Source organism: Neophocaena asiaeorientalis, unplaced genomic scaffold (assembly GCF_003031525.2).
Source record: "Neophocaena asiaeorientalis asiaeorientalis breed wild unplaced genomic scaffold, Neophocaena_asiaeorientalis_V1.1 scaffold230, whole genome shotgun sequence".
NCBI classification, from domain to species: domain Eukaryota; kingdom Metazoa; phylum Chordata; class Mammalia; order Artiodactyla; family Phocoenidae; genus Neophocaena; species Neophocaena asiaeorientalis.
This window is the reverse complement of record NW_020175186.1, coordinates 342,463-369,357: the sequence shown is the minus strand read 5'-3', so window position 1 is coordinate 369,357 and position 26,895 is coordinate 342,463. Positions and strand designations below refer to the sequence as shown.

Here is a 26,895-nt window from a genome sequence, read left to right as displayed (position 1 = left end):
TGGTGTTTCTGAAAGTCAGTTGTAAGGCATTTGGGACTCAGGTAAACGATGCTGGTGGATGATTTTCAGGGTCAAGACACAAAAGACTTTTTCACCAAACTGGTGATAAAGTGTCAGTATCGTTTCAAATTAAAATTGGAGCCTAGGGAATTCCCTGGAGGTCCAGTGGTTAGGACTCCACACTTCCACTGCTGGGGCCAGGTTCAATCCCTGGTCAGGGAACTAAGATCCTGCAAGCCGTGGGGTCGGCCAAAAAATAAAATAATAAATAAAATTGGAACCTTGAGGTGCTGGAACTAATCTCCCCCTCATCACAGGGAACCCAGCTTTCTCCAAACCCCATAAAGGAAGCCTTCTTTGGCTCCAGCAGACATGGGTATGGCCATAAGAAGGGACTCCCTGTCCTGCTGCGGTTGTCAACTCTGCCAGGGATGGTACTATCATGGTGGTAACTGTTCCTGCACCAAGGCTGTGTAGCCTCAGAAGGCAGTGAACCTTTTTTAGCCTTGATGTCCTCCTCTGCAGGGTAGGGATGTTACTACTCACGTTGCAGATGTGTGGTGAGCATCAAATAAGACATGGGAGTAAAGGGCCCAGCACAGTACTAGGCAGATAGTAGGTGTACAATAGAGAATAACTAGAATAACTAGAATTCTCACAACTGATAAGAGAGTTAAGTTTTTTCCCTAATGAATCAGGCCCAGTCACTCTTCTAGGGTTTTTCCTTCTATTTATTATATCTACCTTCCTCTCTCACAATTCTACCTAATTTTGGGACCTCAGCTGCCATCCTACCTCCTCCACAAATCTGTCTCTGTTCCTGGAACATTCTATTAACAACGCCTACCATACTTATGGTCTGGTCTAATGGACATGGAAATGAGTAGTGAATTAAGAACAGGGGGTCTGTAGGCAGGGCTGCCATGTATGGTTGCACAGGTTGTGCACTGCCTGAGCCTGGAAGTACCATTCACAGACTGTAAGGAAGTGGGGCCCTGATGCACTGTGTAATAAAGAGGCTCTGTGCGCAAGTCAGATGAACTGAGCTTGAAACCTGGCTCGACCACTAATCAATTGTTTGAGCAAGCAACACATGTAAACTCCTGACTTAGCTTCCTTATCTGTGAATGGGATGTTATTAGTTCCTACCATGAGGGATAGTTGAGAAGATTCAGTAGCTTAACGAGTTGAACAGTGCCTTGTAAAGGACTGAATTTACTGAGCACTTAATTTCAGAAATTAAGTGTGGGTGTTTTTTCTGAGAAGGCTGTACACAAGCTAGGGTCATGGGTCACCGAAAATCTGCAGCCGTGCCCCCCAACCCCCACCCCTCCCCCACCGCCACGTAGCAGGAGGCAGATCCTCACACTGTCCTTTCTTGAAGGACCCTACTCCACCCTTCTTTTTGCCAAAATCCGCTTTTATTAGGTCTTCTTCAGTTGACAGATGACACCTCCAAAGTAAACTAGCTTAAGCCAAAAGAAGCATTTGTGGGTGGATATAACTGAACTCTAATGGAGGATCCAGGGCTCCAGGTACATCTTGAGTGCTCTGTCTTCTCCATCTCCTGGCTCTGCTCCTCTGTATTGGCTTTATTCTCAGGCAGACTCTTCCATGTGGCAGGAAAATGGGTTACTGGGTGGTTCAAGCTTGTATTTTATGGTTTTTCATATAAAGGAAGAGAAATCCTCCTTTCTTTCCACATCCATAGAGCAATCTTACGGAAGGCCTCTGATTGGCCCAGCTTGGGTCACATGCCCACTCTTTGGATCAATCATTGTGGCTAGAGGGATGGTGGACTGAGATTGGCCAAGCTAGGGCCATGTATCCACGAGTTTGACAGCCCCACAGAGCTACATGGAGTGGGGAGGGGACAGTTCTCCAATAGGAGAGGTGCTGGGCACACAAGAATGTTGGCCGTCCTGGCCATCCTTCTCTATGGTTCAGTTCATAGGTCAGTTCCTCAGGGAAGCTTCCCCTCCCCTCCTCCACATGGACCTCAACCTTCCCACAGTAAATTTTTCTCCGACTCTCTGACACCATAGTTTGGGAACAACTGGAGGCAGGGACGAGAGTGTATTTATTCATCTGTGACTCCCAGGCCTAGCTTCCTAACCGGGGCTGTGGAAGGCACATTCTTGGTGGCCTATCCAGCATCCATTTCCCCTTCCTCTTCAGATCTTTGTCGGGTTCCACCTTGTCTCCCCACTGCCTTAGGCTTAGTGGGGAAGCTGATTCCATTTTCATGGAGAGTAGTTTAAACCCATTAGAGTCATCCCTTGCCAGTGACTGGTTCAAAAATGGGCACGTAGGACCTAGTTTGGGCTGGTGAGACACAAGGGTGTCTGCGAAAGGCTTCTTGCTCTTTTGGGTGGGCATGGAAGCCAGCTGGCGCCTTCCTGCCCTCTCTCGTGCTGGACAGAGATGAGGAAGCATTTGGCCTCTATCAACTGCTACTGGCTGCCACTGCACAGCTGGAAGGGAAACTACTTTAGGCAAAAGCTGACACCGCGGGAGTGTGGAGACACCTGGACCTTTGATGGCCTTGTTGAGTTGCTGGAGATTGGCTAACCCAGGGTGCCACCCTGCCCCAGGACCACCAAACCCCTAGCTAACACACTTCCTTGTTAAGCCATCTTGAGCTGGGGTGTTCTGTTACCTGTGGCCACAAGTATCTTCAGAAAGTTCTCCCTGAACGAATGACCTAGGCGAGTGGCCACAGGCTGAGAGCCCTCAAGCATGCCCTCCTAAACTATGCCACCCACACAAGTTCCTTTCTACCCCACAATAACAGACAAAGATTCTGGATGCTTTTTAAAAAAAAAACACACCAGTCACTTTATTCTTAAGTTGGTACTTTACAAAACCACAAGGGAGAAGTCCTTGAGGGTGAAAGGGGTAGGGGAGTGGGAGATGGTGAAGAGAGGGACGAGGACAACCCAGAAATGAAGCCCCCCCATCTTGGGGGACCAAGCAGAGACTGGGCCCCAGGCCAGCCCAGCAGGGCCTCTCGTGTCCTGGCTGTACAGAGCTGGGCCAAAAGACCTCAGGGAAGGGTCACAGCTTCTAGAGACTGTCGCCATTAGACAGGCAGCCACAGGCTGAGGCTTCTGGCAGCCCAAAGAAGGAAGTGGGCCTCCCCCTCCCAAGCCGGGGGGAGGCCGCCTGAGGCAGGGGTGAGAGCTACCCGTCCAGCAGCTTTAGGATGCTCTCACGCTCCTTCAGAGTCTTCCAGGCCTGGTCCTTCTCCTTCTTGGTGGGCGTCCGCTTCTTCTGCCGGGCAGCCATGATCTTGCGGAAGGCGTCCATGACCTCATTGTCTGCCATGCGGACCCGCTGCCTCAGCTCCTGCCGACTCACCTCCTCCTTTGCCAGCCTGTGGGGACCAGCCGGCCAGGTGCCATGGGAAGCCCACCAGAGTAGAGCTCCTCCCTGTTCCAGACTGAGCCCACCCCACTACCCAGGGCTGCCACTCCTGTGGACCATTTCATACCAAATAGCAAAGTTATTGAGCCACGCTTACATGGTGCCCTGTGCCAAGTACTACCTCTTCAAAAATATCAGCTCAGTTAATCCTAACAACCTTGTGAGGTAGGTACTATTATTCCTATGTTACCAGTGAGGAAACTGAGGCTCAAGGAGAATAAGAAATGCCCCAAGATCCCACAACTAGTGAGGAGGAGATCCGAATCAAGGCAGGCTTCCTCCAAACAATATTCTTTAAAAGGTGTTCTGGGGGCTTCCCTGGTGGCGCAGTGGTTAAGAATCCACCTGCCAATGCAGGGGACACGGGTTCGAGCCCTGGTCCGGGAAGATCCCACATGCCGTGGAGCAACTAAGCCCGTGCACCACAACTACTGAGCCTGCACTCTAGAGCCCGTGCTCTGCAATAAGAGAAGCCACCGCAATGAAGAGTAGACCCAGCTCTCTGCAACTAGAGAAAGCCCATATGCAGCAACGAAGACCCAATGCAGCCAAAAATAAATAAATGAAATAAATAAATTAAAAAAAAAAAAGTGTTCTGGTGCCAGCAGAAGACCTGCTTTTACTTCAGCAACCAAATTCCAGAGCAACCTAAGGGTCTAGACAGCCTGAGGTCTACAGGAGGTGAGTGAGATACCAAACTGACCCCTTCGAATGGAACCTGACCTATAAATTCAATTCATGGTGGAGCTGGAAGGTCACTTAGAGATCTATCTAGTCCAACCTGTTTTCAGAAGGGGAAGCTGCTGCTCAGGGCAGGGGATGCCTTGCTTAAGGCCCTGCAGCTACCCATGCAGGGCTGAGGGCTGCACGCTGGCCTTCTGATAGCCAAGCTAGTTCCTTCACTGCCCATTACTTCTGTAGCTGCACATCCCCACTTCTCTCTCTCTCTCCCGTCCCCCTCCCTTCCTCAGTACTCTTTCATCTGTATTTTCCTCTTCTAGCCCTTGGAACTAGAAAGAGGCTCTGGATTCAGTCTTGGGCTCCAGTCACAGCTTAGCTGTTTATTGGCTGTGTGACCTTCAGCAGAGCACTCATTTCACTGGGCCTTTATTTCCTTATTTGGTAAACAGGGAACACTACCACCTACTCCCTGGACTATAGCAGAGATTAAGTAAGAGGGTGTACATAAAGCCCCTGGTACACGGTAGGCACTCAGTATACCCTCATCCTTAAATACCCTAGCAGCTTGCCAGCAACTTCTTCTCCTTCTAATGATGCACGTCTTTACCAGCCACTCACGTGGTGACTGCAAGCCCTTTGCCCTGCCTCTCTTCCTAACCCAGCACAACGTCTAAGAGACAGGCAGAGGTGGCCAAATGAACGAGCGTGCCCTGCTCTGCTGGGGCTCTGTGAGGCGGAGACACAGCACCTGCCTACGAGGAGCAAGGGGACTTAGTTGGGCTGCTTCTCTATCTTCCCAAGAAAAGGGTAGCCACTACCATGATCTCCCTACAGATACCACCTGCACCCTTGTTGTGAGGAGTGCAGGGCAAGATGGATGGGAATGAATAGAAAATGAATGACATCGCATGAAAACACTGGTCAGTTCCTGGTGAGGGGCTGGTAGTAATCACAGGTGCTCAAGAAAATGTTAACAGTTGATAAACTGAGGTGGAGAGTATACTGGTGTTTACTGTACTACTCCGTCAGAGTTTCTGTGTGTATGAAATTTTTCACAATAAAACTCGGGGGGAAAAAGAAAGTTAAGCATGGAAAGACTTAAAAATAAACCACGCAACAATGCGAATACAGTTAACACCACTGAACCGTACACTTGAAAATGGTTTAGAGGGTAAAGTTTGTGTTATTTGTTGTTACCACAATTAGAAGTGAATAAACAAGTCACAGATGCCTGAGCTCTGGTCTGTGGAATGAGAATCTGTTTGAGAGAAAACCAGTGGGGTGGTGCCCGGCACTGACATTTTTTTCAAAGCCCTCCGGGTGATTTAGAGGCCCTGCTGGGTTTGGAAAGCCTGTCGTAAAGCTCCCGGAAGGTCACCAGCATGGGCAAGGCCTCGCTGGCCACGCCCTGGCCCGGGCATCCTGTCCACACTCACCTCAGCAGGTCGTGCTTCTTGGTGCGGTTGTGGGCACTGAGCGCTTTCAGCTCGGCCTGCCGTTTGCGCAGCTCCGCCAGAACTTCGTCCTCCGAGTCCTCTGCAGGGCGGTCCTCAGATTCCAGCAGGCCCTGGGCGATCAGCTCCTCCTTGATGCGGCTCTCCAGGGACTTGGTATGCGGCACACTGCAGGCAAAGGCAGTGCTCAGCTCAAGGGCCAGCCTGCGAGGGGGACCGCTCTGAGGTGCCCAAGGTTAGTGAACACCTTCCTTTCTCTTTGGGCACCGCCTCTCTATCTATCTACACATAAAAATATAGAGACAGACACATCTGGTCTTGTTGTAAACACGCAACATATATCGATATGCTATGTAATATAAAATACAGAAAAACCTACAATGCTAATGACCCAAAGAGAATAACTATTTTGTTATCTGTTACTATTATATATATTACCATCTTCTTACCACGTTACGTTATATACATAAAAATACATATTTTATGTTCTTATATAAATACTATACGTATTCCAGATTTTGTTACATATTATTCCCACTTCTTTAGTGTATTATTTTAGCTTTTCCCCACCATGTACCAACATTTAAATATATCTTAAGTAAAAATAGGATCATATTGTCTGTATTGTGCTACAACTGACAGTTTCCACTTATCACTCTATTGTTTACATCTTTGCGTGTCAGTTAACTATATTTCTCTAGTATGATTAATAGTTGCAAGTTATTTCATCATATGGAGTTATGACAACTTAGCCAACCAGTCTCCTCCAGGTGGACATTTAGGTTGTTTACAGTAAGGACAGGGCCATGATGAAAACCCTGTACTAAGCCTGTGCATGTGGAAATCCTGGCCCAGCACGCACATCTGACTTCTATTGGTCTTTATCAAAATGTCCTCAGTCTCTCTATTAATGAAGACCACACATGCTGGGATGGACAAAAGTCAACAGAAGCAGAGGCCAGACTGTGAGGCGTGGACAGGATGTCACTCACCTGAAGGGTTTGTTCTGATTGCGGGGAGAGGTGCTTGCCCCGTCAGCCCCTGATTCTTTTCCAGACATGTCCGGAATAGGAGAGTCCTCCATGGGGGAAATAATATTTTCCTAGAAGAGCACAGAAATGGATGGAGGGAGAAAGAGCTATAGTATTACCATTTTCCTGCCCCCCTCTGACCTACACGGACAGTCTTCACATACCAGAAATATCTTTTTATTTTTCTCATCCCACCCGCTGTGGGAAGTCTTCCCAAACCGACTCTAAAAAACTTTGATCATTTTAAAAATTCTTTATTTTGTATTGATACCAAAAGAAGGGAGCACAGAAGAGTGACGGTAACACTCAACAATGGTAGTGAGAAGAGCTAAGGCATATTAACCGTTTGCAATGCACCAGGCGCTGTGCTAAGCATGCTGCGGCAGAGGCTGCCAGCGGTCCAAAAGCCATTCTTGCCTTTCCTCCACAGTAGCTGGGCTTATGGCTGCCCAGATACACCACACTTCCCAGCCTCCCCTGCAGTCAGGGGTGGTCATCTGACAAACTCTCTCCAGTGGAAAGTGATTAGAAGAGATAAGAGCCACAGCTGGCCATGGCCTTCACACACTCCTCTTTGCTCTTTTTCTGTGGGCTTGGAGTGGCAATCACACTTGGAGTGACCTTGTGCAGAGTGCATGTTTAAGGCAGCAAAGCCAGCATACGTGGGGTCCCTGTCTGATGGTGTGGAACGGAGATGTCCCCCTACCCCCACCTCAGCCAACCTGGAATGTGTGCCCAGAAAGACGTGGGAGAGAAAGACGCTATCGTGTTTGAGACAGCCAGGAAACTGAGGCTCAAGAGGTGAAGAGATATGCCTAAGGGCAGCCAGCAGGCATAAAGAAAGGGACCCTGAACCTGGGGTTTGAGTTCTGCTTCTATGTATTAGCTGTGTGACCTCAGGCAAACAGTTCCCTTTTTTGAGCCTCGACCTTGTTGGGTGTAACATGGGGTTAACCACTGTCTTTGCCTCTAACGAGAGGATGTGTAGAAAGCCCCTTGCACGGGGCCTTTAGCCAACGCTCAGCAAAAGTAACTGTGGAGTAGCGGCTACCTTGGGGGCAGGTTAAAAACTGGGAGGGGCATGAGAGGGCCTTCAAGAATACTGATGATGTTTTCTTTCGTGGTCCTGGGGCTATAAGTGTGCTCATTTGTGAAAACTGATCAGGCTGTACATTTATGACCTATGTACCTTTCTAAATGTATAATGTACTTCAATAAACAATAAAAAATTAAACATTGAAACAGACTGAATACAGTTCTTGTTTTGGGTTGGGGTGCTCACCTCCACCAAGGCCTGCAGGAGTCGCTGCGTCAGGGCACCAAAGGGGCACCCGTCTTCCGGCTGCTCGTGCTGGGCCTCAGACTTCTTCAGCAGGGCATCCACATCTGAATCGGGTAGAGAAGGGGGGGACATGTGTGCTGAAGCGCTAGGAACTCAAGTCCTGGCCTGGGGTGGGCAGGGAGGTGAGGGGCCTACCTTTCGTGTCCAGTTCAGTCAGTGGCCCCATGAGGCCTTTCTTCTTGTCAGCCACGGCTGCTGCCCGGGCCCCGTCCTTCTGCTCCTCCAGCAGGTCCTCCTGTGCCCAGCGCTGGGAGTAGTGCTTCCCCAGGGGTGGGATCTGTGGGAGACATCCCATCCAGTCCCAAAGCAGTAAATACAGGCCAGTCGTGCCTGGGGTGTCAGGGGCTCTCTGCGCGCTTGGGACTGCCAACAGGCTCTTCGTTCACCCCTCATTGCTCCATTTACCTGTCTTCCCAAGTACCTAGCCCAGGGCCAAGGCCTGAGCCTGGTACAGGTGAGAAGAGATAAAGGAGATAAAATCTCTACACTCACAGTCTAGTAAGGAAGCCAGGTACGTACGGAACTGAAACACACAGACGGCAATACAGAACAATTTCCAAGATGTAAGGTGCAGAATGGTGCGTGTACATGGACCTTTTCCGTTGACAGCTGTTATCTCTAGAGAGAACTATAGATCCTAGGGTCAGAAGCGAGAGGAAAATATCTTTCGCATTGCCTGAACTTGTTACTGCCTGTATGGATTACCTTTTCAGATAAATTTTTTAAAAATTCAGACAAGTGAAGTGACAGAGGTAGGTCAAGGTGCTGTGGCGCACACAAGACCGACCAACCTTCTGCTGGGGAATCTGCAAAGCCATCTTGGTGGCGGTAACATGCGATCAGGGGCTCGAAGGGTGTTAGTTTGCCAAGGGGAGAAGGGCATGTGCAGAGGCCCAGAGACCAGCAAGGACCCTGGAGTGAGGGCAAGGTGCTTGGGGGGGCTGATAAATACAGCAGTGGAGAGGGAGGGTGGCCAAGGAAACTGGAGAGGGGCACTGGGGCTGTGCCACCAAGGGCTGAGATGCTTGGACTCGATTCTGTAGGTAACGGGAGCCAGGGGAGGCCATGTCATGAGCACATCCGAACATGACAGCTGAGCTATGGGAGAATTTCCCACCAACACTTTTCTGTATTTTCTACATTTTCTTTAATGGAACCTTTTTTATTTTCATCATAAAAAAAATAAATTTTTATATATTAAAAAAAAGAGAATCCCCCTAGAGCAGCAGTCCCCAAGCTTTTTGGCACCAGGACCGGTTTCGTGGAAGACAGTTTTTCCATGGACCAGGGTGGGGGGCCGGGGGGGGTGGCTCAGGCGGTGACGTCAGCAATGGGGGAGCGGCAGATGAAGCTTCGCTCGCCCACTGCTCACCTCCTGCTGTGCGGCCCAGTTCCTAACTGGCTGCAGCCCACTACTGGTCCACGGCCCCGGGGTTGGGGACCCCTGCTCTAGAGGGAAGAAAGTGTTAAGAGGCTGTTAAGGTAAAAGCTGATGAAGGCTTGAGCCAAAGCAGAGGGGATGGCGATGAGAGAAAAAGGGAGGATCTCAATGAAGAAGATGCCTTAGGACGTGGTGACCATTTGGATGGGGTAGAAGGGAGGAAGCTGAGAGTTAGAACTTGGGTGTCTGGGTGGGTTAATGGAACAGACGGGAGGCTAGGCAGGGCAGGGAAGGAAGATGATGTACAGCACTGCGATCTCTGATTCCGAGGCACCTCTGAGCCTTCTTGTTCTCCATCACGTCTATCTAGGCCTGGGGTCTCTACCTTGTAATGTTCAGCCTCATCTTCTGGGGGTTTCAGTAGCTCCTCTAGCGTGCGCACCTCCTCACTGGTGATATCGGCACAGTAGGGCTCCACCGAAGCCCAGAATCTGCAGAGAGAAGCAAAGCCTGATGGGGTGCCCCCTGCCCCACCAGCCTAACCCCCGGGCCCTTCCACAGCCTCCAATACCCAAATCCCAAGGCCCATTATGTCCCCTGGCCCAGAACCTGTTGGGGGCGTCATTCTTGGGGATACGTGGCACATCAATTGGGTCATCAGTGAATTCATATTCCTGGATCTTGGGCTGAAGGTTTTTGGATTTGGGTCGCCCAGGGCCAGGGCCCGGCCCATGTCCCGCCTTCCCTTCCAGTTTCTGCTTCTTGGGCTTCCCATGTTTGGGGGGAGCACCAAGCTCATGGTCTCGACCCAGCTTCAGGAATCGTCGGTCACCTTTCTTATCCTGCCAGTCGGTGAGGATCTGAAATTCACAGAGACTGTCACTGAGGGGGAGAAGGGAAGACACAGGATAACTCTGTCTCCCGGTGAAAAATAAGGATCTAGTGCTCAAGAAGGCGCTGTCTCTCCCCCTCCCCTTTTTATCTAGCAAATGCCTACTCATCCTGAAAAACTCAGCTCCTTTTCTGTGCCCATCTCACAGGATTTTATTCATATATTTCTCATCATTCCATTCACTTGTTTGTCTGTATTGATTCACCTCTGTAGCACCCAAGCTGGTCACACAGCATTCGGCAGTTCAAACAAGTAGATCACATCTCATTGCACATTAGCTCTAGGAAAATACGCTGGTGGTAACTTTCTGGTGGAAGCAAGCATGCCTCCCAGCAAACCTTCACTTCAAATGTCACCACAACTGGGAAGCCTTTTCTGAATCAGTTATCCAGCTTCTTAGATGCTAAAATACAACTGATTGTGCCACAGCCCTGCTCAAAAAGCTTCAGTGGATTCCCAGGGACCACAAATTAATTTTATTCATCTTCTGAAGTCCAGTTAAAATGGCATCTTTTTCCTCTATGAGTATCTGGTACTTCGTACCTCCACTGTAGGCCCAATCGTGTTGTTTGTTCATAACTAGAATAAACAGAATACTTTGTCTCTTCAAGAAGATTATAAGCTATTGGAGACCAGGAAGTTCATCTTAACCATCTCTGGTCCCCAGGATCTGGCATAGCACCTGGCACCCAGGGCTCGGAGAATATTTATGCCATAAAGAGAAATGAGAGTCATACGAGTAAATAATGTTTGACATGCTTATTTAGTGTGAGACGTTGGGCTGAGCCTTTGCAAAAAGTCTTTTTAATTCTCACAAAAGCTCTGAGGTAGCTCCTATTGTCCAGCCCACTTGGCAGATGGAGAACTGATCCTCAGAGGCAGGAGGTAACTTTTGCAAGCGTTGGAATTTAGCACTGGCAATAGCAACGCTAGCAAGCGCTTAGGTCAGGATTCAAATCCAGGCCTCCCCATTCCAGTTCCCCCAGTACTCCTAACCACAACAGCACGTCTCCTGGTACTTGTCTGACCTCCCCTTCCCCTTAGTTGGCAAACTCCCCAAAGGCCAGAACTGTCCTAATTACCTCTCTCTAGTGACTAGCACAGGACCCAGAACATCGTGGGGAGTGAGGGTCACTAGTTGCTTAGTGAACCAGAAATCTCGCAGTGTATGAGGATCATGCACATCCTTGCATATTTTCCATGTCACGCAAGCCCAGTTTGGGTCTCTCTCTTCCCCACTAAGATCCTGTAACCCAGGCCTCAGCAGATGAGGCTAACCCATAACTTGTCACAGTCCATCCCTGGTGATGTACCCTCTGTGGGGTATCACCTGGGTTTCGGCCTCAAGCACCCGCAAGCGTCGGCTGGCAGAAGAAAGCAGGGTCTCAAGCTCCAGCTGCAGAGTGTCCAGCTCCTCGATACCGATGCCATCATCCTCAGAGCGGGCCAACACTGCTGTGTAGCGGGGACAGACCTTCAGGTGGTCCACAGACTTGAAGTCGTGGAACTGCAAGGGGCAGTCCTTCAGCTCACTCATGGCCCAGGATAGGGGACGCTGTGGAGCTAGAGAGGAAAGGACCACTGATGGGGGGTGGGGGGAAGTGGCACAAGAAAAGCCCAAGGGCTCCTTCCATCCAGGAGAAAGTCAGGCTTCAGTAACCTATTGACAAGGTTGATGGCACAGCTCCTACTCGTAGAGCACCTACTGTGTGCCAAGTGAGGTGCAGACACATTACTGGCTTCTCATTGAATTCCTCACCCAACCCCATGAGCAGGGACCATGCTCATCTCCATTTTACAGATGAGGAAACTGAGACTCTGTAAGTGTGTGTTCATGTCCAAGCTTACCAACAAGCAATTTGAATCCAGATAGTTTTGAGTCTGTGCCCCTAACCGCCATGGTATACTACACTTGTCTTCCTGATGCGCTTCCTTGCAGTTCCACTCTTCCTGAATTCTGCAAAGCCCCAGAGTTCCAAGCATCGCATACTTATTATCTTAATGTTCTTTGTGCCTCCCAGCCTCTCCTTGTCTCACCCCTCCCCACCTATGCCCCTTCTCTTTGCCCCGGATAGTAAAATATGTGGGCTGGTAAGCCAGATATATCTGGATTCAAGTCCAGGCTTGACCAATTTCTATTTATGTAGCCCTGAACATGTTGATGAACTCTCCTGAGTCTCGGTTTTTCCATCCGTAAAATAGGGCAAAAGAAGCCTGAGTCTGTTTCCCCATAATTAGTCTGAATCTGTAAAATGGGGTAACAATAGTACCTACCTCCCAGGAATGTTCTGAGGATTAAGAGATGATGCCCGTCAAGAGCTCAGTTCAGTGCCTGGCACAGAAAAAGTGGGGCTGGTTAATGGCTGGCCCCACCCATGGATCGCCCCCAATGTCCCGCCTTTAGGGTCCCAGTCCTCTAAGAACACCCTACCGCGGCCTCCGCCCCCTCTACCTCCTCCTTGCTGCCTCCCTCGGCCCCGCGGCCACGGGAGGGGGCGGGGAGTTCCGGTCGGTGCGAGCAACCGCCCCGGAACTGGCTATGTGCGGTGCCCCTGCAGTTGACGCGGGGGCGGAAAGACGCGAGGGCCAGACCCTGTGTCTTTCGGCGGATGGAGGTTTGCGGGCAACAGGCGAGCCCGGTGCAGGTGGGGTGGAGAGGGTATGCCTCGCGCGGACCCTAGGGAACAGCCCGGCGCCGGGGGGCGGGGCTCGGCGGCCGGGTTCTGTGCCGGGCAGTTAGTCCCGTCGAGCCCCAAAGGCTGCAGGTAGGAGGGGCCCGGAGAAAGGATGGGGGCGCAGAACCGGAAGGATCGAAGGGCTCCTCCGCCTCGCCGTGTCCTAATATGGTGCCCAACCTGAGGCCGGGCTGCACCATTGCATGACTATGAGGGAAGAAGGCGGCAAAGACGACAAGACGGCCAGAGTCGCAAGCAAGGGCTCCATGGGTAACGGGAGAAGCTTGAGTAGTGACTTTACAGTTCAGGAGCCTAAAACTACCAAGACAGTCCTAGGGGGAAAACTTCCGAGGGGCCAAATGTTCTTAGCCTCCTCCTCCCCCGCTCGGAGCGTTGATGGTACAGTCCAGACGTCCGGGCGGAGACTGCGGCTGCGCTTCTCGCGAAAGAGAAGGCGGCGCGGGACTGGCCACTTCCGCACTTCCGCTTTCCGGCCCAGCCAGCGCCCGCGATGGTGAGAGACGGGCCCCGGGCCCGGGACCCCCGCTGTTCTGTCTCAGGGATCTGGGTCTGGGGGAGATGCGGCTTTGCAGCGGAGAGGCCCTGGGCCGAGGGATGCAGGGGGTGTGGGGGCACCCTGAGGCTGGGAGAAAGAGGGCGGGGCGGGGCCGAGGTGAGGAAGGGGCGAGCGGGGGACGCCCTTGTAAGAAGCAGGCCTTGCGGCTGCATAGTCTGGTCTTTGAAGCAGGTGGGGGATACTGAGGCATGGAGGAAGCCACAAGTGGGCTCTCCTAGGATCGTGGTAGCGCCTCGAAGGCACGTAGTAAGCCTCAGCCCGTAGTAGGGCCACCTCCCCACCCAGAGTAGACCTTCACTAAATACACTCCCCTGTTCTCTCTTACCCGCTTGACCCCACAGTTCTCTCAGGGAAAGTTCCACACTTGCTTATCCCACTCTTCATGTTGCCCCAGCCTTGCTTCTTTCTCACTGAAGGATCTCTTTTATGCTTCCTCTACGTAGACCCCTTCCTGGTCAGAACTCAACCGTATCAGCCTTACTGTAGAATATAAGCTCTCATACTGCTGACCCCTCTCTTCCAGGAAATCCTCTTGATAACTGTGGGTGTTCCTGGCAATTGAGACTTGGCTCACTACCTTCCCCTCTTTGCACTGTCTCTGGTGATACCTATTTAATGTACAGGTTTTCGTGACCATGTGATTTATGGTGACTCCTAAATCTACCTTCCTAGGTTCACCTGGGAAGGTTCTCTTTCAAGGTTCACCTGGATATCTTGAAGACACCTTGAAATTAGACCTCTGGATCAAAACTCATCTTCTCTCCCTAAACTTGCTCACCCTCTTGTGTTACTTATTCCGCCTTTGTGTCCTCTTATGTCAGCTAGAAAGCTGGGATATTCTTTTTTTGTTTTAATTTAGGCCATGCCTCTTGATTTTTTTAAACATCAAACTTGTTGAGATATTACACGAGAATGTGTCTGTTCTATTTTTGAAAGGGCAGGCACCACAGGGCTGGCCACCTAAAAGGCACCTTTTTCAGATTTGCTGTCTGAATTTTGACAGAGATAATCTTGCTTGTCCTGCATTGCTCCAGGCCAAGCCCTCATTACCCTCCTTAAATAATCTTCTCTGCCTGCTCTCTCACTTCCCTCTCCTCCAGTCCATTCTCCACAGAGTTGCCATGCAACTGTAGTCATGTAACTTCCTCCTCAGAAGGCCCCAGCAGTTCCTTGCCACCTTAAAAGAAGAGCTACACTCAGTAGCCTGGCATTTGAGATTCCTCATGAATCTCTAGGCTACTACTGCAGCCTCATCCATAGAATCTAAACTGCTTCCTGGCAACACTGTACTTACTACTGCTTCTGGAACTCTTACTGCCCTTTTTTGTTATTCTGATCTTGCTTAAGTTATTTTTTCATTCATTCACTTATTCTACAGAAACTGAGTAAGACAGTGTATATGTAAGGTGCTGACTGACTTAGGTGTAGGGTATGTAAATTTGAATAAAATAGACATGGTCTGTTGACCATGGGGCTTACAGTTTAGTGAAGGAGAAAATTACTTTATTAACGATATATAAAGGGTGTGTCACTGTAAATTATAGTAAGTGCAATGAAGAGTGAAGTCAGGAAAGGCCTCTCTGAGGAAGGAGGAGGCCTTCCCTGAATAAGCCAAGATCTAAAGGATGACTTAGGCAAAGAAGGGGGAGAAAAGCCTGCAGATAGATGGTTTGGCATGTGTGAAGGCCTGAGGTGAGAAAAAACGTGGCTAATACGAGGAACTGAAGACAGGCCAGTGTAGCTAGACACCGTTGCCTCTATTGGGAATGTCATTCTACTTTTTATCATTGTAAAGTCCTCCTAATCTTATTTCCATCTTCAAATCAAAACCAATTTCTTTTGCAAATAAAAATTGTAAATTTCTTTTACATTTTACCCATTATATCATAGTTACTTTCTCTGTTTTCCTGACCTAGTCGAGCTGTTTTAAGGGTAGAGAAGGTCTTAATCATCTTTGAATTCCCAGCCTGGCACACTGTAGATTTATACATTTGTTGGCTCAAAAGGTAGATTGAAGACAGTCATTCATCTGTATGCTTCTAGACCAGAGTTTCTCAACTTCAGCAGTATTTGGGGCTGAATAATTCTTTGTTGTGCATTGTAGTGTCTACTCAATACCAGTAACCCCTACCCCACCCCACATTGCGAAAATGAAAAATGTCTTGACATTGCCAGATGTCCCCTGGCAGGCAAAATGGTCCCCTGTTGAGAACCACTGTTCTAAACCTAGAATGAAAGGCACCTTGAAGGCCTACTCTATTGTGTCTACTGTAGTATCTGAGAGTCAGGGACCCTGAGTACTGCCTGGCTCCTGTGTAGCTGGACTAGGGGACCAGTGGGTTTGGTGAGACAGATTCTGATCCTCTGTTGGCCTTTTTCCTACAGACTGCCACTCTCCGTCCCTACCTGAGTGCCGTGCGGGCCACACTGCAGGCTGCCCTCTGCCTGGAGAATTTCTCCTCCCAGGTGGTAGAACGACACAACAAGCCCGAAGTGGAAGTCAGGTAGGGAAGGAAAAGGGGTGGGGTTGATGGGTGCAGCACCCAGAGATGACTGTGTGCCATGAATAACTTCCTTACTCCAAATATTCCGTACTTGGGATTATTTTCTCTTATGTAATTTATAAATTTTTGTAAATAAATTTATAAAATTTTGTAAATAAATTATTCTTTTTCCCCTTTAAAATTTAATCTGGGACATACACAACTGAGATAAGCAGTGTTACCACACTAAGTTGATATGATTTGAATTTAAGAAAACTGACAAGATGTTAGGATGTGCCCTGTTACGCTACTTAACATATATGGTTTCCAATAGGCATTTTTAAAGGATAATAGCTCCCAGATAGCACCACCATAGTTAACTGCCAGCTATCATCACAGGGATCCAGGGACATCAGAATGGGAACTGAGCTGAGAGGGATCTTAGGGTTGAACAAGTGAATCCTTCTGGATTGATCATTAAAGGAGGCCAGACTGTTCGATTTTAGCTTGTCCTTATCTCTAAGGCAGGTTCTCTCCTCATTCCCTAAACAGTGTATGGGTTTGCCTACAGTTATGAAAATAAGAGCTGTCATTTTTAAAGCTCCTACAGTGTGCCAGGCACACTGTTAGACACTTGACCCTTTTTGATCTCTCTCAGTCCTCAGCAGTGAAATAGGAATCAGAGTCATTTTACAAATGAGGAAGTTGAGATTCCAACAGGGTAACTTGCCCAAGGAAAGTAACAGAGGAGGCTGGATTTCAAAACGTTTTCGCCCTGACTCCAGAGCCTGTGCTCTTTCTGCTGGAGAACACGCTTGCTGCCCCCATCTTGGAGCACCCCTGCTTGTGAGTCTCCTATTCCTTGGACTCTGTGGTCCCAGATAGTGATTCTAGGATCTGCTGTGGGGTCTCCTTGAGCATTCTGTTCTTTTATAGTACAGAGGCCTCTGTGATTTTGTGTTTTCAGGAGTAGCAAAGAGCTCCTGCTACAGCCTGTGACCATCAGCAGGAATGAGAAGGAAAAAGTTCTGATTGAAGGCTCCATCAACTCTGTCCGGGTCAGCATTGCTGTGAAACAGGTGAGCTCACCACAGATCCCCTGCCTCACCGGGAGGCCAGGGGCCCCCATGTGAGAGATCAGCATGCCAGATTCAGGGTGCAAAGAAACCCAGGTTCTATTACTAGGAAATGATTTGCCAAACTCATCAGCTCGGTAGATAAAGAGAGATCAGCCCCATCTTCTAGGCCTTGCTCTGCATTAGAAGGCAGGAAATGTAGCAGCCAAGGCTACAGGCCAGTTTGGTGTCAGGTCACAAAACTTTTCCTAAGGAATGAAGGATAAGTCCAGTTCAGAAAAATAAGCAGTAACAGTATCAATTTGATAGCCATAAACTCCGAAAGGGAGATTTAGGGTAAAAATATGAAGTGTAATTTCTTTTTCTTTTTCTTTTTTTTAAAATAAATTTAGTTTATTTATTTATTTTTCACTCTGCTGGGTCTTCGTTGCCATGCCTGGAGAATTTCTCCTCCCAGGTGGTAGAACGACACAACAAGCCCGAAGTGGAAGTCAGGTAGGGAAGGAAAAGGGGTGGGGTTGATGGGTGCAGCACCCAGAGATGACTGTGTGCCATGAATAACTTCCATCCTGGAGTTGTCAGTACAACTACAGTTCACATTTTTTGTCTTGCTGCCAGATGAACAATGGTTCCCAATTTGAAGTTCAGAGAATAGGGTCAGTGGGTTGGCAGGACAAAACTCAGGGGAGAAGCTGCTCTGGAGTCAAGATTGCTTGACACAAGGTGTGACTTCTCAGCGTAGGGCCATTTGGGAATTATCTCCCATGGAGTTAGTGAGCCCTCTGGCAGTTTAAGGAGTAGACTAAGAATTTAGTTACCTGATAGTTTATTTATTTATTTTTCACTCTGCTGGGTCTTCGTTGCCATGCACAGGCCTTCTCTAGTTGCGGCGAGCAGGGGCTACTCTTCCTTGCAGTGTGCGGGCTTCTCATTGTGGTGGTTCCTCTTGTTGCGGAGCACAGGCTCTAGGCACACAGGCTTCAGTAGTTGTGGCGTGTGGGCCCAGTAGTTGTGGCGCACGGACATAGTAGCTCCGCGGCGTGATCTTCCCAGACTAGGGCTCGAACCCATGTCCCCTGCGTTTGCAGGCGGATTCTTAACCACTGCGCCACCAGAGGAGTCTCAGGAAGTGTAATTTCTTATCTTTCCTCTGTGTTTCACAAATGTCTGACACTCCCACTACCACCATAATTTCTGCCATATTTATCGACTACTTGGACACTTCTTTACTTAATAGATTTCTTTCAATTAACTTATTAACTTATTATTTATTTATTTCTTCTTGGCTATGTTGGGTCTTTGCTGCTGCACGTGGGCCTTGTTTGGTTGCCACAAGTGGGGGCTACTCTTCATTGCAGTATGTGGGCTCTAGGCGCGTGGGCTTCAGTAGTTGTGGCGTGTGGGCTTCAGTAGTTGTGGCACGTGGGCTTAGTAGTTGTGGCTCATGGGCTCTAGAGTGCAGGCTCAGTAGTTGTGGCGCACGGGCTTAGTTCCTCCGTGGCATGTGGGATCTTCCCGGACCAGGGCTCGAACCCGTGTCCCCTGCATTGACAGGCAGATTATTAACCACTGCGCCACCACGGAAGCCCAACTTATTTTCTCCTACTTAAATTTGTTTGAAAAAGAAACTGTGCCACAAATGGAAAAACAATACCACTTGCCAAATTGAGGGCAAGTCTAAAAAACAAGCACGTTGAAAACAACGAGGTTATTAAGTTCAGACTAGACACTTTTGCCTATAGAAAGCTCTAAGCCAAGGGCCTGCTCTCTTTGTTGAAAGGGGAGATTAACAAGTGTTGGGGGCTGTTAAGGGTGTGTCTGCCCTGTGCAGCAAAATTCTTCCTTCAGAAATGTTGAGAGTTCATCAGGGAGAGACTTTGGGGTTTGTTTGATGTTCATTGTTACTAAAGTGGAGACCACCTAAGGTTATCTCTGATATTCTTCACAGTATGTATCACAGACTAGAAAATGTAGCACTAGTGAAATAAGAAAGGAAAGGGTAGTTTTGAATATAGATGTGGACTCTGGAAAGAACAGATAAAAGGTTTGGGTTTGCCAGGACTTACCTGACGGTCCAGTGGTTAATACTATGCACTTCTACTGCAGGGGGCACAGGTTCTATCCCTGGTCGGGGAACTCTGCATGCCATGCGACGTGGCCAAAAAATTAAAATTAAAAAAAGATGTGGGCTTGCCAGAATTACTTTTCTGGAATGGGTGAAGGCAAGATCATGATAACGTCCCATTAAGTTGGAGGGCCCTAATGTAGTAGACCCTCTTTTCAGTTGGCAACCAGTTACCCCACGATTCAGAGTTCAGGTGGTGGTGTTCCGATACCCAATCCCACTACCTCCAGCGAACCTGGGAGAAATTGCAGTCAGAAGACCAGGCTCCAGATTTCTGTTGGCCTAGAGTGTCAGCTTTAGGGAAACACATTTCTCCTTTGCTCTCACCAGGCTGATGAGATCGAGAAGATTTTATGTCACAAGTTCATGCGCTTCATGATGATGAGAGCAGAGAACTTCTTTATCCTCCGAAGGAAACCAGTGGAGGTGAGACTGTGTGATCCATATGTTTGTAATACCCAGAATTCCACTGCCGCATCAACTGTTACTGGCCTGGGATTGTTTCTAGAACTGGGATTGCTGCTCCCCCAGCTGTAGGGCACCCACAGCCTTAGTTGAGAGTTGGCCTTCATTTCGGCTGTTGTGGGAATAAGGGGAATCAGCTTCGGAGGCTGGGTCTACCTCAACCATGGAAAAGGCAAAAAAATGAGATGCATTGTGCAGCTTCCCAGAGCCTATAGTCTAGCGGCAGAAAGGGCATGATGAATCAGAAATCTAAACTCTGCCACCAACTGAATCATAGTCTCAAGGCCACAGTTGACATTGGGTCACTGTTGTCTGACTTTGTACCTGAGTCCTCTCTACAGACTCCCTGCCAGATCGACTCTCTGCCAGTGACTAAGCAACTACCACAGAGAGCAGCAAACACCATCGTCAGACGCATTAGACATGTTGGCCAAGCTCGTCCTCATCCTGAGCTAAAATTTCTCCTGGTCCTAGATCTAACCTCCAGGGCCACCCAGAATAAATAAAATTGCCCTTCTACACACAGCCCATCTGATAGTTAAAGACCTCAGTCCCATCCTTCTCCCACAGCATCTTCGCTTCTCTCTGGACTAGATGTTCCTTTTGTTTGATGAGATTCTTCTTTGACAAGATTTCCAGTCCCTTCACTCTCCCTTGACTCATTCTGAATGCAACTGTCTGTGCCACAGATAGTCTGCCAGAGATGTCTGATAGACACAAAATTCTCAACTGGGTTTAGTTGATCCAGCTGTTGGTTCCTTGGATCCAACATACACACCCCACCAAAGCAGGTGGGCTGCTGCCTGAAGGGCATGTAGCTTGGGATAGGGTCACAAGCAGCTGGAAGCATGTGGCTAAGTGGACGTAGAGGGCATGGCCATCTCAGCGCCCCCAGGATGCTGATTCTCTCCTGTTTCTTCTCTCCCTTCTCCCCACTGTCTTCCTTCCCTAGGGGTATGACATCAGTTTTCTGATCACCAACTTCCACACAGAGCAGATGTATAAACACAAGTTGGTGGACTTTGTGATCCACTTCATGGAAGAAATCGACAAGGAGATCAGTGAGATGAAGCTGTCGGTCAATGCCCGTGCGCGCATTGTGGCCGAGGAGTTCCTCAAGAATGTAAGTGTAGGGGCCTTCCTGGTTTGTTTCCAGAAGTAGAAAGACCTATGGGTCGTGCTGAGAATTTAGCATCTGGTGGGAAAGTGGTGCCAACTGAGGGTGAATATTTCCTGAGGCCTCTAGGAACTCTGGTGGGCTGCAGGTCAGCCCGATTCCTTGGGGCGGGTGGGCCCGTGCTTCATGTTGGAGAGCTGCAGGGCATTTTCATCTCCGGGGGCCTGGGGGATGCCTCTCTTAGTCGCTCATTTCTACATCTCAAAGTGTACACAGTCCTTCCCTGTATCTAGTTCAATCCCCGAGTGAGGCAAGTTAAATCCACATGTGAATTTTCTAGGAGTATAGGGCAGTTAATCAGAGTATAATTCCACTTTTCAAACAGACTGGAATAGTTTCCTTTAGCATCTGCTTCTCAGGCTTAAAGTTATGATTTCTTCAGCCTGTTTTCCATCATTTTCACGGCTTAAGTCTTACAGATCCCTCTTTAGTTGTTTGTGCCTTCGTGACGGAAAGGACTACAGCCCTTTGAGGAGGACGAATTGTTTACACTGATGAAGTTGTTCTTTTTTAGTCATTCACGACGTGCCTTCTTTTTTTTTTTTCTTTTTCCAAACAGTCCTTGGTTTGTTGTTATGTTCCCCTCAGAGTCGACTATGATCCCTAGATGGTAGAATTAGTGTTTACTCCTACCAGTGCATACAGATCCAGCCCAGGAGGAGCTCAGATTCCTGAAAATGGATATTACACCCGCTTCCCCTGGGCTTTAATTATACTGAGGACAGCCAGTGTACAAAGTAGCAACCAGGGGAACACGCTTGTTCAGGTCACACAGGCCGTGGAGTCAGGCCACCTATGTGTGAGTCCGGCTCCACTGCTTCCTTGGGCATGTTACAGAACCTCTCGACTAAGCCTCAGTTTCCTCGGCTGTGAAGTGAGACTGTTAATTAATATGTACCTTTCAGTGTGGTTGAGCATTAATGAAGAAATGTGTATGAAGCATATCACCTGTGCATAGTAAGCTTTCCCTGTATTGTAGCACAAGGTTATATGGCCAGGGCACTGCGAGGCCTCTAAACTCAACTGAAGAAAAATAGTCCTTGTCCCAATTTAGTATTTGGGTCATTCATTCAACAGTCATTTAGTTGTTACAGTAATTACATTTCTGTGGTAATACAGCTAAAAATGTACATTCACGTATCTCATTTAATACCTAAAACAATCTTTGAATCAGGTGGCATCCCCATTTCATAGATGAGTTATCTGGGCTCTGGAAGTTAAGTCACATGTCAGCCAGTAAGTGAAGGAACCAGGAATTGGAGTTTTCAGACTCAAGATCTAAGATGGTATAATGGCCTCAGGTGCATGTAAGGGTTGGGCCGGTAATGTACACGAGTGAGGCGGGCCATGTGGGGATCTGGTGAGCACGTGCCTCACCTGAAGAGGATCACCACCGCACAGCTCTGGCCCTCCGTGGCTTCATCAGGAGAATCTCAAACTCTGGATCTTCGTGCAGTGCACTGTATCTTCAAGGTTGGCTGATTCATATTCATAGCGACTGATGCACGTTCTTTTAAACCGCGGGCCGAACAGCGCTCGTCTTTGGGCTGAGTTCAGCTCGTGGCCATTGGTCCACAACCTCTGGTCTATAAAATGTCCAGGGCTGTTCTAGGCACCACGGGAGTTACTTGAGGTTAGAAAGCTTTTCAAGGGCCTGTCTTACTTGGGAGGACCACCCAGAGCTTGACACAGAGTACCAGATCCTGGGTCCCTCTCTGAATCCCCAAGCATTTGCATGTGAGCCCCCATTTCTAAAGAAGGCAACCTCAGTTCAGTAAGCAAGGCACAGTGACAGGGCTTTTTGGCAGCCCTTGTGGCATGACCAAGGGGAGCTGTGGAAAAACCCATGTCACCCTTAAATTTTCTGCCTTGTCCAGTGCTAGGTTTTAGGGCCAGTGCCCCAAAGGTCACTGCTGAATGCTGGCTAAATTAGAGTGTGCCCACAGGGTGTCCTGAGACCGAACCCTGCCCTGCAGAGAGCTGAGTACAGCTGCAGCTCTCAAATCAGCCCACCTCCCCAGAGCAGGCCTGCGAGGATACAGTAATAACCATCATTCACCGCCTCTTGGTTCTCTTGACAGTTTTAAAGCATCTGGCTGGATCTCGTGGCCTTCCCCCTCAGACTCCCCCGTGTCTCTGCGAAGGCGTCCTGGAGTTACTCCCCAGAGCAGCGGTGGCGACGGCGGCAGCAGCAGCGGAGGGGAGCTGGGTGTCGGGGTGGGCATTACATGTGGGAGGGGGGGGTGTGCTTGCTAGCTGGGCAGCAAAGCAGCAGTGGACCTGCCCCAAGGCCACATGTGCCTGGTCAGGCTGGCTTCTGATGTTCAGTCCCCTGGGCCGGGACAGATTTTTTTTAACGTCTTGAAACTTAAAACTCTGTGCTTGTAGGAGACTGTAACCTTTTTGTCTTTTTTTTTTTTTTTTTTTTAAACAAACAACCTCCACCTCCAGTGGCTGTGACTGGTCCCAGTGATTGTACCTTATTGGTCGCTGTGGGTCTGGGCGGGCCTGGAGCCAGAAGGCGACTACTGTTCCTCCCTGGAGCCACCACAGGTGGGGAGGGAGGGAGGTTTCAGACTCCAGGTCCTCTCCCTCGTTCTCTTATTTCCTTGGGCCAGTAGAAGCGGTGGAGACCCTCTGCCAGCTTCCTGAGCTCTGCCTGAAGATGGCCACCCAGCACTGGTTGGGGACAAGGGCTGAACTGGTGGCCACCAGCCACGCCTAGGAGCTGGGGCCTGAAAGCTAGGCAACCTCTGGCCGCAGGGGCCTCTTCGTGCCCTCCCAGCTGAGAGGGGCCGCTGTTTCGCCTTGTCTTTCAGTGCAGTGCCTGTGCTAGAGGTGGAGAGGTGAGTCCTCCAGAGCTTCCCGGCTGGGGCCTCCTGCCTGCTCTGGCTCCTCTGCTCCCACGCTCGCTGTACCTTTTCTTATTCGGGTGGATCCTCCCTCCCCTAATTAAAGTCTCTTTTTGCCCCTCTGGGGGTGCATGAGGTCTGTGCTCTCTGTGTATACCTGAAAAGCTGGGAGGTGAGGCTTTTTCTTCCCTAAAACCATCTGGCTGGCACTTGGGCCTGGGGGTCCCCACCAGAGACAGTTTCGCGATTGGCCCCTGGCGTTAGTCTTGCCCAGGGCCCTAACCCAAGAGACCTGTATTGCAGTCCAGGCTCCACCCATTTCTGAAACTGCTCTCTCTGCCTATATAGAGCTTTGGTCCTTTTCATGTAGTGAGCTCATTTGGGCTAGAAGGTAACCTCAGAGAAATAATGATCCCATTTCATGGCTAAGGAAACTGAGGTTCCATGAGATGCAGCAGTCTGCCCCGAAATTCCCAGCTAGTGAGCAAGAGGGTAGAGTTCAAATCCAAGATTTCTGCCTTTACCTGTGCTGACAGTAATCGCTAGCCACGTGTGTCTAATTGTTACAGTTAAAAAAGTTAAAAATCTACTGTCTCAGTCCTACCAGTGCTCAATAGCTACAAGTTGCTGATGCCTGCCGTGTCACAGGGTATGTAAATAGAACATTTCCATCATTGCAGAAAGTTCTCTTGGATAGCACTAAACCTTAGTGACACCTTGAAGTTAAAAAAAAATGTCTTGAGTCCTGATTCTTACTGATGAATTTGAGCAAGTTATTTATAGTCTGTGCCTCAGTTTCTTAAAGTGGAGATAATGTAAATCTGATACAGTACCTGCCGTACAGGTACTGAATAAATAGTAACTGATCTTTCCACCAGCCCAGCATCCAAGCTGTTTGGTAACTTCCATTGTGCTGGATGTGGGGGATGACATCATCCCTGTCTCAGGGAGACTTGGGGGCCAGTAAAATGCCTGGGTGTGTAAATAGGTGCGTTGAATGAAGCATTATCAGATTCACTACTGGAGGTCTGGGGGGGGCCCACAGGGGGTGTTTTTATGGAAGAGGATGTCAGGAAAAGTTTCAGAAGGGTTGGCCTTTGAGCTGAGTTTTCAAGAGTTTCTTCCATGTGGCCAAAAGGGGGTCTCTTGAAACAGGACAAGGTACTGTTAAAGAAAGGATGGAGGGGCTGGGGGTGGGGGCAGCTTGGACAGCTGTCATCCCCTTTATGACATTACCTCTGTGACTCTCCCCCTCCTGCCTTGCAGAATTAGGTGTGCCCTTCTCTGGGGCATATGGCTGTATCCTAGCTTTGCAGTGAATGTTGCTCTCAAGAAGGTGCTCACAGTGAAGGTGGATGTCCAATAGAGTATGGTAGCTGCTCACTCAGCCCTCACAGGACAGCATTGCCTGGGTGAGCCAACCAGAGCTCTCATTTGTCACAGATCCATCTCCCAGGGTTCAGAGCCCCTAAAACCAAATTTGCTGGCTGGTGAGTACAGACTGGATGGTTGCCAATCAGCCAGTCCTCTCCTGACGGCATGCCTTTTGGGAAGCCCAGTCACCAGCCACAGGGTTGGGAAGGGTGATTTCAGTGGTTAGGGTTGGCTGGACAGCTTTGTGGAGGACCCACCGTCACTGTATGAGCAGATCTACCAGTGAATAAAAAAGCTGGGTTCGTGGACTTTGCTTGAGTGGGCATTGCTAGAGTTTGCCTCGCAGACTGTCCATTTGGTACTTGCATTACTGATAGGCAACCCTCTGAGTGATGACATGGACTTGTGTTTAATAGCATTTCTTTGTGTGTGTGTGTGTGTGTGTGGTACGCGGGCCTCTCACTGTTGTGGCCTCTCTCGTTGCGGAGCACAGTCTCCGGACGCGCAGGCTCAGCAGCCATGGCTCAGGGGCCCAGCCGCTCTGCGGCATGTGGGATCTTCCCGGACCGGGGAACGAACCCGTGTCTCCTGCATCGGTAGGCAGACTCTCAACCACTGCGCCACCAGGGAAGCCCTAATAGCATTTCTGTTTCAGAGTGGGGCTCTGGAGTCAGATCTGGGTTCCAATGCTGCCTCTGCTGTGCGATTTAAGGCAAATTATTTGACGTCTTGGAGCCTCATTTATCTCACCTGTGACATTTGAGGTTAACACTTTCCTGCTACTTCCAAAAAGGTTGCTTACAGTCTTGTCTTGCGGGCTGTTGCATAACTTGTTTTTTTCCGCAGTCGACTCAAACAATGATACTTTATTTCCGAGGGGTTTTTTTTTGGGGGGGGGCGGGGTGTGTTCTGCACTTCATTATTTTCCCCATAATACTGCCCTGGCTTTCAAATCTACCCCCAAAGACCTTACCCTAGCTCCATCTGCCAGGTCCTGCAGGTCTCACCAGGACACTGGCTTCGTCTTAGCTCCCCAGGAAGGTTCTTACTCTCTCAGGGCTGTTGCTGAGAATTTCCTCTCCCTGGAATGCTATTCCTCCCCTGGCAAACTCCTCAACACCTTTGCATTTTGTAGGCTTCAGCTTAAATGTCATTTCTTAAGAGAGGACATCCTTGATTACCTTATATAAAGTGTGCCCCCTTCCTAGTTTCAGTTCATTGCTTGTTCATTGCCCTTATCATACCTACACCTGTTTTATTCCTGTGTTGCTTGCTTTTTGTTTGTTTCCCCTTCACTTGGCTGTAAGCTCCGTGAAATCAGGGACCATCTCTAGGTTGTTCTTCCGGTCCCCAGCACCTAGCTCACCACGTAGCATGTGGTCCCCTATGAATACTGCGGAATAACTGAAGCCCCAGAAAGCGCTGGATAAAGACTCAGGACTCTGTTAGAAACTGGCGGACCAATGAGTGCTCTGCGCTTCCAACTCCAGCGCCCTGTTCATTAAGGGTCTGGGGCAGGTGAGGCTCGGAGTTTGGCCTGCTGGAAGTAGTCCCACTGAACCAGCCACCCGAGGCCTGATTGTGCCGGGTGAATGGTTTCTAAGGCGACAAAAAACAGAGGGCGGGGCCTCAGAATGGAGGGCCCAGCTCGGGCACCGAAGGGCCCTCCTGAGAGACGCGGCTGCGCGCGGAGGGGAGGCGGGCTCTGGGGCCCTGGGAACGCGCGCGGCGAGGGGCGCACGCACGGCCCGGCGCGGCGCTGCTCCTGAGGGCGAGGGAGCTGGGGGCTGTAGCCCGCGGCTCCACCGTCTGGTACCGCCAGGACGCGGGTGCCGTGTGCAGCTGGCCGCGAAAGCCGCTGCCGCCCGAGCCCTGCACCAGTCC

General features: G+C 49.6%; 2 protein-coding genes across 5 annotated transcripts; one reads left to right on the top strand and one right to left on the bottom strand.

The window, feature by feature from the left end:
* Positions 1 to 2,816: 2,816 nt before the first annotated feature.
* Positions 2,817 to 13,167, bottom strand: TADA3 (transcriptional adaptor 3). 4 transcript variants are annotated; one of them, XM_024764599.1, is made up of 10 exons: positions 12,639 to 13,167; positions 12,482 to 12,539; positions 11,538 to 11,770; positions 9,925 to 10,175; positions 9,701 to 9,806; positions 8,070 to 8,211; positions 7,875 to 7,978; positions 6,554 to 6,663; positions 5,544 to 5,729; positions 2,817 to 3,376 (listed from the first exon to the last, which is right to left on the bottom strand). In XM_024764599.1, exons 3-10 carry the CDS (start codon positions 11,742 to 11,744, stop codon positions 3,184 to 3,186), a joined length of 1,299 nt encoding a protein of 432 aa, XP_024620367.1. In that variant the 5' UTR covers positions 11,745 to 11,770; positions 12,482 to 12,539; positions 12,639 to 13,167; the 3' UTR covers positions 2,817 to 3,183. The 4 variants fall into 4 exon arrangements, with proteins under 4 accessions (XP_024620367.1, XP_024620366.1, XP_024620368.1 ...); XM_024764598.1 differs by having other exon boundaries at positions 12,660 to 13,167; XM_024764600.1 differs by having other exon boundaries at positions 12,800 to 13,167.
* Positions 13,168 to 13,260: 93 nt separating this feature from the next.
* On the top strand, positions 13,261 to 23,772 carry ARPC4 (actin related protein 2/3 complex subunit 4). Its single transcript, XM_024764606.1, has 6 exons — positions 13,261 to 13,396; positions 15,845 to 15,963; positions 16,910 to 17,021; positions 19,474 to 19,569; positions 20,561 to 20,731; positions 22,867 to 23,772. The coding sequence occupies exons 1-6, from the start codon at positions 13,394 to 13,396 to the stop codon at positions 22,870 to 22,872; spliced, it is 507 nt and encodes a 168-aa protein (XP_024620374.1). The 5' UTR covers positions 13,261 to 13,393; the 3' UTR covers positions 22,873 to 23,772.
* Positions 23,773 to 26,895: the final 3,123 nt, after the last annotated feature.

What these genes read in the sequence shown, in the direction of transcription:
- TADA3 (XM_024764599.1), bottom strand. Translation starts at nt 11,744, where the DNA reads ATGAGTGAGCTGAAGGACTGCCCCTTGCAGTTCCACGACTTCAAGTCT. An exon ending in AAGAATGACGCCCCCAACAG is followed by an intron (nt 9,807 to 9,924) that starts GTTCTGGGCCAG and finishes TTCTCTCTGCAG; the next exon opens with ATTCTGGGCTTCGGTGGAGC. An exon ending in AAGAAGCACGACCTGCTGAG is followed by an intron (nt 3,377 to 5,543) that starts GTGAGTGTGGAC and finishes TGGTCCCCACAG; the next exon opens with GCTGGCAAAGGAGGAGGTGA.
- ARPC4 (XM_024764606.1), top strand. An exon ending in AAGCCCGAAGTGGAAGTCAG is followed by an intron (nt 15,964 to 16,909) that starts GTAGGGAAGGAA and finishes TTGTGTTTTCAG; the next exon opens with GAGTAGCAAAGAGCTCCTGC. An exon ending in TCCGAAGGAAACCAGTGGAG is followed by an intron (nt 19,570 to 20,560) that starts GTGAGACTGTGT and finishes TTCCTTCCCTAG; the next exon opens with GGGTATGACATCAGTTTTCT.